This window comes from Oncorhynchus nerka, linkage group LG15, assembly GCF_034236695.1.
Source record: "Oncorhynchus nerka isolate Pitt River linkage group LG15, Oner_Uvic_2.0, whole genome shotgun sequence".
In the NCBI taxonomy this organism is placed as follows: Eukaryota; Metazoa; Chordata; class Actinopteri; order Salmoniformes; family Salmonidae; genus Oncorhynchus; species Oncorhynchus nerka.
In genome coordinates, this window is record NC_088410.1 from 9263370 (window position 1) to 9271811 (window position 8442).

The 8442-nt window shown below is 41.2% G+C and overlaps 1 protein-coding gene across 1 annotated transcript; it reads left to right on the top strand.

Moving 5' to 3' along the window:
• The first annotated feature begins 2734 nt into the window (after positions 1–2734).
• On the top strand, positions 2735–6195 carry LOC115115836 (gastrula zinc finger protein XlCGF26.1-like). The gene is made up of 3 exons (XM_029644322.2): positions 2735–2878; positions 3430–4196; positions 4587–6195. The coding sequence occupies exons 2-3, from the start codon at positions 3690–3692 to the stop codon at positions 5847–5849; spliced, it is 1770 nt and encodes a 589-aa protein (XP_029500182.2). The 5' UTR covers positions 2735–2878; positions 3430–3689; the 3' UTR covers positions 5850–6195.
• Positions 6196–8442: the final 2247 nt, after the last annotated feature.

The following is an 8442-nucleotide window of genomic DNA, read 5'->3' on the forward strand; positions in this document are numbered from 1 at the left end:
CAAGAAAAAAACGTTTTATAACGCGACGTCATTTTTTTTAATTAAAAAAGTAGACGATAAACTTTCACAAAACACTTCGAAATACTTTTGTAATGCAACTTTAGGTATTAGTAAACGTTAATAATCGATCAAATTGATCACGAGGCGATGCATATTCTATAGCTGTACGTCTGGAAATAATGTCCGGGTAAATCTCAACCAAAATATCCGGTCGGAGACCTGAAGAAATGGGCTGTCTCTTGTTCGTTTGACCAAGAAACAAAGCCTAGGCAAATGACAAGACTGTTGACATCGTGTGGAAGCTGTAGGTATTGCAACCTCGGCCCCATTTAATGTGGTTCACCTTTATCAATCGGTTGAAGTGGCGCATGGATATATTTTTCCATTTTCAGTGATCAGATTTTCCTGCACTTTTCCATGAAACGCACGTTCTGTTATAGTCACAGCCGTGATTTAACCAGTTTTATAAACGTCTTGAGTGTTTTCTATCCACACATACTAATCATATGCATATACTATATTCCTGGCATGAGTAGCAGGGCGCTGAAATGTTGCGCGATTTTTAACAGAATGTTCGAAAAAGTAGGGGGTAGGAGTAACAGGTTAAAGAACACCCTCTGTGTTCTGTTAGACAGGAATCTAATCATCTCAGTGCAAGAGGTGTCACTACAGTCCCTGGTTCGAATCCAGGCTGTATCACATCCGGCCATGATTGGGAGTCCCATAAGGCGGCCACAATTGGCCCAGCGTCATCCAGGTTTGGCCGGGGTAGACCGTCATTGTAAATAAGAATTTTTCTTATTCCTTAACACAACATTGGAATCACTACACAACTTATTGTATGACCTCTTATACACTATATTAGGCCCAGCCTTTGGAACTTTGGTTGTCCTACATATGGCTACTGTATTTTGATCACTACATCCGGTGGATTTGTGTAGAGGGTAAATTATTATGTTTTGGTCTTCAAAGTATCACAACCTATTTCTGCATATTGATTATGAATTTGGACATCAAAAATAAATAAAAATATGACAACAGGAAGCAGCAACAGTATAATTTAAGTTGTGTTTTGAATATAAATGGTACTTTTTACAGTTTCTCGATCGCTTTGGCACATTTTTTTTTAAACAGTCTTAACATTTTCTAAATTCTAAGTGCAATTGTCACAACAGTTTTATGGGACATCACAACTCTATTGCATGTCTGTCAAATGTAGTAACTCCCCCTAAAACATTTAATTCATGCTTCAAAATCTAGTTATTTTTCAGTAAATTGGCCAATGCCACCAAAATGAAACAAAATGTTTAGATGTTTTATTCACCATGGCAGTCAAACCCTGGAAATCTTTAGATGGTTTTTCACCAGGGCAGTCAACCCTGGAAATGTTTAGATGTGTATTCACCATAGCAGTCAACCCTGGAAATGTTTAGATGTGTATTCACCATAGCAGTCAACCCTGGAAATGTTTAGATGTTTCTTCACCACGGCAGTCAACCCTGGAAATGTTTAGATGTTTTTTTCACCATGGCAGTCAACCCTGGAAATGTTTAGATGTTTTTTTCACCATGGCAGTCAACCCTGGAAATGTTTAGATGTTTTTTTCACCATAGCAGTCAACCCTGTAAATGTTTAGATGTTTCTTCACCACGGCAGTCAACCCTGGAAATGTTTAGATGTTTTTTTCACCATGGCAGTCAACCCTGGAAATGTTTAGATGTGTATTCACCATGGCAGTCAACCCTGGAAATGTTTTATATACACATTTCAGTTTTGTTCTACTTCTTTGTTGACACTGACTGCTTACGGTACTATACCAGAATGTCAGTTCCCTCTAGCTGAATGCTGTGGTGTATCACACGGAGCTTTTTAGATACCGATTTCAACAGTAGGTCAAAGTTTGCTGGGAAGAGTCAATATTGTAGTACACAGAAAAAAAGATAATACACATTTGTATGTTTACAGTACATTTATTTTTGTAGCAATGTGTTTACATGTAAACAGAACGTTCACATTTGCATGTCCATTTTTACATTTCTTACATGTAAAGTCATATAGTGAACAGAAAATTTGGCATAAAGTGACATCCATGCAAATAAATAAATAAAACAAGCAACAATGAAAACCTGAGGTAGTTCTGTAAAAAATATATATATATATATAAAAACGTACCTCATGTCACGCTACAAGTTCCCCTCTTCTTGGTGGACATCCTGTCGCTCGTGTTGGTCTGGACAGAGATTTTTGTCAACATCACATCATATCTTGGCTAATAATATAATCCAGTTCCCCTTCAACGTCTATTCCACGTTGGTTCAATGTAATTTCATTGAAATGACATGGAAACAACGTTGTTCAACCAGTGATTGAAATAAGCTAGCAAGCTTACCTCAATTACCTCGTTAGACTCTTGTATTGCCCTTGATCATGATTTTCAGTTCCATTACATTACACAGAAGAGAAATTGGACGAAGGCGTCTTCTGAATGGGGAAGTATTGTTAATTAGGAGTCACAATGCTCGGTCTGAACATTAACAAGCATCGCTTGCGATTAGGGTTTGGAAACAGTAGGACCTTATCTTTCATATCTGCATCTTTAAAAAAAAATTGTTACAAAAGGTTCAATTGATACACACATTAACATGTTGTTGTTGCAAATATATTTTCAGATTTTGGTTTGCGCTAATGTGTAACCTAGGCCTAACCCGTTCGCGACTGCTCTCCTCTAATGTCCTTTCCCAGCCTCCGTACTTTCTGCTGGCCCCGCCCCTTTGTTGCTTCTTCTCGAAAGCGTACAGGCCGCTCTTTGAAAAGCTAGTTAGATAGCTAACTAGAAGACTATTGAACACTTCGAAAGGGAAACATAAAACTTGAGCTGGTGAGTAAAGCATTAGATATCTACCAATGGTCATAACGGGTCGCCCAGACGTCGTTATTAGTCGTTAGGTTTGCATAACCACTAGCTAGCTATCTGCTCTTCAGACCAGCTGCTGTTTAGCTTGGTAGCTAGCTAGCTAATAGCTCCTACTAACCCATTTGAAGCTGTGCTCAAACTCAGTCGATACACAAATACAATTATTGTTTTCTGACTGGTAACTACATGCAGATCGATTTTAGCTGTATAGAATAGCTATGTTAGTTAGCTTGTTAGTTAGCTTGTTAGCTATGTTAGTTAGCTTGTTAGCTATGTTAGCTAGCGGAATTATGCTTCCAGGTTGGATCCTTCAAAATAAAAGCCGTCATAGGAATATTTAAATTAATTAATGGACACCTGATATTGTTCTATTTAGTAAAAACAAAATATTTAAAATGAATGATAGAAAATGTAACGATTTGACACACTTGACAGCAATGGAATCTGACTATACATGTAGACATTGGATGGTACAGAGTGTTTTTGTATTACACCACATCCTCCTATCTACACAGGTGACCTCACAAGGAATTCCCCTCCTCCTCTGGTGGGAGGAAGAAGATCCAGTGTCATGACAACTCAGAACCTGGAATAACTTGTCTTGGTCGGAGACTCACAAAAGCAGCACTTCCTGAAACTCCCAGTGTGGGAGGAGAGATCTAGGAGACCTTTGAATACATATGAAAGGAAAGACACCTCACCCTATTTTTTGTTGTTGACCAAGACACATTGTAACTCATCAGAATAGGATCATTTAAGAATCTTCTGGGACAAAATGGATCGAGAGAAGGGAATGTTGATGGATGAAATCGAAAAGGGTTTATGGAATTTAACCGAGGACAATCTGCGTTACCTTTGTGAACGTCATGGACACGGTGGGAAAGATGGCTTCAGGGTTAAAGGCATGGATCACCGCTCGTTGCGGCGTAAAATCCTGGAGGAAATGTGGGACAATACGGATTCAATGAAATCAGAGGAGCAGGGAATATCTTGGTTAGTCCAACTGAAAGAGGACATCAGGAGGATACAGGAGGAGGGTAGCAGTGCTGCTGATGATGATGATGCTGTAGACTGTGACGAAGAATGGAACGGAGAGGGCGGGGTTCAGTTACCTAGCAATGGGTTGGAGGTGGAGCCCATGAGTTCCAGCCAATCTGATGACGATGGCGATGTAGACTGTGATGACGAAAGGGACGAGGAGGTCAGGGATTGGATGGCTAGCGATGGGCTGGAGGTGGAGTTGTCTCCAGAGAGACACACACCAGAGCAGAGAGTGAGAGAGGTGAGTACTTGATTTCCCAGTCTTACATTTTGTTTTGCAGGTCTTTCCTTGATTCCTCAACCTCCCTTTAAAAAAAAAGATCTGATGTTCCTCCTCTTGGTCTTTCTCCACATCTGGGGTGTAATCATTATTCCAAACAGTTGTAAAAAGTTTTACAACGGGGTAAGTGTTTTCTATAAGACAAAGTCGGTTAGGTCCCTCCCCGTTTTCATTCTGTTGACTTCTGTTTGTGTTCTCGTGAATACACCCCTGATGTTCCTCCTCTTGGCCTTTTCTCATGCAATGGATTTTGAGAAGTAGTTTGAATAATTGAGGAGGAATTGAGGAGAGACTTGGCGGGTAGGAGATGGTGTCCCAATCTGTTTCATTTGGTATTTTTACCGTTTCCAGGACAAGCCTCCCCGGCCCCCCGCCACCCTCTCGAAGTCCCCGGGTCGTGTGTCCCGCGGTAGCGCCCTACTGCGCTGTCTGAAGAAGAGGGTGTCTGTGCAGCTAGACGACAGCAAGACAACTCGCACAGAAGAGAAATCTCACAGCCCATCTAGCGCTAAACGATGCAAGAAAACTCTCCCAGGAGACAGGCCTAGCTCCCATATCTGTGATCACTGTGGGAAGAATTTAGGAAGTCAAAAAAGCCTGAAAAGCCACATGCGCGTTCATACCGAAGACAAACCTCATGAGTGCTCCGAGTGTGGGGAGACGTTCCGTCTGTTAAGAAGCCTTAAAAAACATCAGAAACTTCACACTGGTGAGGTTAGAGGGACGAAGAAAGTCAAAGTCCCTCATCCGTGTCCTCACTGCGGGACGATGCTAGCTTCGAAGAAAGAATTAAAGGATCATCTGAGAATCCGCCACACTGAGAAAACTCAGCTCTGCTCTGAATGTGGCAAGAGATTCTCTAGCACCTACGCCCTGAGGAAACACCAGAGACTACACACTGGGGAGCAGCTCCACCTCTGCCCTGACTGTGGGAAGACCTTCTATACTCAGGCACACTTGATATCTCACCAGAGGGTCCATGCTGAACACAGGGAAAGGCCGCATGTGTGTCCCGTCTGTGGGAGGGGCTTTACAGCAGCTTCGTCCTTGAAGTCACATCAGAGTATTCACACCGGAGAGAAACCTTATCTCTGCTCTGAATGCGGGAAGAGTTTCAGAACATTAGGACACTTCACAACACACCAGAAGCAGCATGTCGAAGCAAAGCCATCTTTCCCTTGCCCTGTTTGCAATCAGTGTCTCTCAACAAAGCGCAACCTGATATTTCACCAGAGAATGCACACGGGAGAGAAGCCTTACCATTGCTCTCAGTGTGACCGGCGCTTTGTTAATGAGCAGAAATTGAAAAGTCATCAGCGTGTACACACTGGAGAGAAGCCCTACCTTTGCTCCCAGTGTGGGAAAAGTTTCGCTCTTTCACAAAATCTTAAAAAGCATCTCAGGGTGCATTCAGGTGAGAGACGTTACAGATGTACCTATTGTGTAAAGAGTTTCATTTCTTCATCTGGTCTGAAATCACACCTGCAAACGCACACTGGAGTGAAACCCTGCCACTGCCCTGAATGTGGGAAAGGTTTCTCAGAGAAGAGAGCTCTGAAGAATCACATGCTCACACACGGGAGAGAAACCGCTCCAACGTTCCAATGTCTGTGAGAATGTAACTCAGCACCCGGAGATACACGCTGGGGTTGAAGAGCATAAATAACTGCCATTAGAATGAGTCGCTCTGGATAAGAGCGTCTGCTAAATTACTAAAACGTTTTAAAATAAAACGTAGATATTGTACACCGCTGCCTTCCCGACTCCCACGTGATAGTTCCTTTCTGTCTTATTTTCTCTGAAAAGACTTACCAAGAAACTACCATTAACTAGTTATTTTGTGTCTGGGTGTCCTGTTTATGAATTGTCTGCTTGCTTTTAACTGTTCTATCTAGCCTGAATCCAGAACCTGTTTTGTGCTAATATGTGTGTGTATATATAAATGTATATATGACTCCCATTTTGGCATGTATTTAGCAGTGTATGGTGCAGTACCAATGTGGACACAAAAAGGACACCACTTGCCTGTTTATTTTTATGTTGTGAGGTTGCTTCACTTGTCTTCTAGTACGGTTGGCTCGCGCCGTTTTAGAAGAGGTCTGCCAAGACAACTGTACACATCTGAACGAAGCAACTAGATAAATACATTATGACATCTTATTCCCGAGGTAACTAACATGCCTGAACTGATTTGCCTCGTATCTTTTGCATAGAGTTGATCAAAAGGACTCCGCCTACAATGGGCTGTTATAATGTTCAAAAATAATACTGAAGTGAAGTGAATTTATTTGTCAAAACAGGCTGATTTGGGGAGGGGGGGGTAGGCCGCCATTGTAAATAAGAATTTGTTTGTTAACTGACTTGCCTAGTTAAATAAAATATGTAAATATATTTTATCTAACTAGTAGGCAAGTCGTGGTGCTCCCTGTGCACATTGAGTGCTAGTGTGCATGTGAGTTGGCCCCGTGAAAAGGATGCAACCCGGAGATATACAGTGCGACAGGTAACCGAGCGGTTCGAATGAGACGAATAGGTGAAAAATCTGCCCTTGAGCAAGGCACTTAACTCTAAAGGCTCTGGATAAGAGCGTCTGCTAAATGTTTTGTATATACCGTCCACAAGTCAGCGTTTTGCGAACGTGAGTAGGTTACGTTGAAAACAGTTTTCCATTTTGGATGCGGTCTCCAGTTAATTAATAGGCCGAGAGGCTACGAATATAAAGTGTTCTCCCCCGCCTCTGTCCCTCTCCTTTAGAAACATTTCTCTCAAAACTAAGGATACAAATCATGTTTTGTGTTATTTTACACACATTCAAGTTTCTCTCTTTTAACGATGCTTTACTCCCCTCTTCTGAACCCTCGACCAATGTGATCGACATGGGGCTGTAGCCTCATATTTCTGAACGGCTGGAATATATCAACTCTGTGGCGATTTGAAAGAATATTCCCAAAATATATATATATGTGAAGTCTTTACTGTCTGTTGTGACGGATATTGCCTTGAATAAGACGCAGTTTACACGCTGCATTGGAGCAAAAAACGATCAGCCAGAGTTACTGAACACTAAATGCTTCCTCCATTAGCTAGCTACTGGCAACATTGTTATCGCAATAAATGAGGTTCTATTATTATTATTATTATTATTATTAATAATAATATCCATTAATTACATTTAGAAGAAGTCTGAAGAAGAAACTAGCCACATGTGTTTATATATTTATTTAAACGTCTAGGCTCCAATTCTTCTGAATGAGTGTATCTCTATCCGCTTCTTGTAATGTGTCATTGCTTAAGAACTAATGAATGATATTTTTAACAGACCCACGTTATGTTCCCCGGGCGCCGAACACGTCGATTTAAGGCAGCCTCCCCGCACCTCTCTGATTCAGAGGAGTTGTTAAATGCATTTCAGTTGAAGGTAGTACAACTGTCTAGGAATCCCCCTTTCCCCTTGACTTCCAGGAGTCATCTTTTAATTCTACATCAATACATGCACAATTCATAATGTAGATTATAGTGTTCATAGTGTACTCTGTAGTTTTTATCTTACTGTTCATAGTGTACATACTGTATGTGAATTGTGTATATCTAGTCCATATATTCTGTTTGTTGTCTGTCTGTAGCCTAGATTCTGTTTACTGTGTCAGCACCATATCACCGAGTCAAATGTCTGTACAGGCGAATGTGTTTGGCGAATAAAGGTGATTCTCCTTTTCCATCCGTTGATTGGAGGGGGAAGTTGACATGTCTCACACAGTTGTTCATCTAATGTTTCATTTTGATATGTTTAAAAATTAAACGTGTTTATATATTATATAAATAATAAGTCATGTTTGTTCCTGCTTGGCCCCAGTGGTGAGACTGGTTTGGATGCTGAGTCATGAAGTTGAGTTAATCTCTCGGTCTTGTATCTATCTTTCTTAATCCAGTGTTTCCCAACCAAACTCGGTCCGTTTTAGTTTTTGCCCCCTCCAGTACTTCACAGCTGATTCAAATAATCTAATCACATTTGCCCATTTGAATCCGCTGTGTAGTGTTCGGGCAAAAACCAAAACGTGGCAACCCTTGGGGTCCCGAGGACCGAGTTTGGGAAACACTGACTTCATCCCGCGGAAACTAAAGCGGGAACTGAAGTGGATAGAAAATGGGATGTATTCATTAGTTGCAGGTCATAGCAAACAGTTTTGCAACATAAAATGTTATGCAA

What these genes read in the sequence shown, in the direction of transcription:
- LOC115115836 (XM_029644322.2), top strand. Translation starts at nt 3,690, where the DNA reads ATGGATCGAGAGAAGGGAATGTTGATGGATGAAATCGAAAAGGGTTTA. An exon ending in CAGAGCAGAGAGTGAGAGAG is followed by an intron (nt 4,197 to 4,586) that starts GTGAGTACTTGA and finishes TACCGTTTCCAG; the next exon opens with GACAAGCCTCCCCGGCCCCC.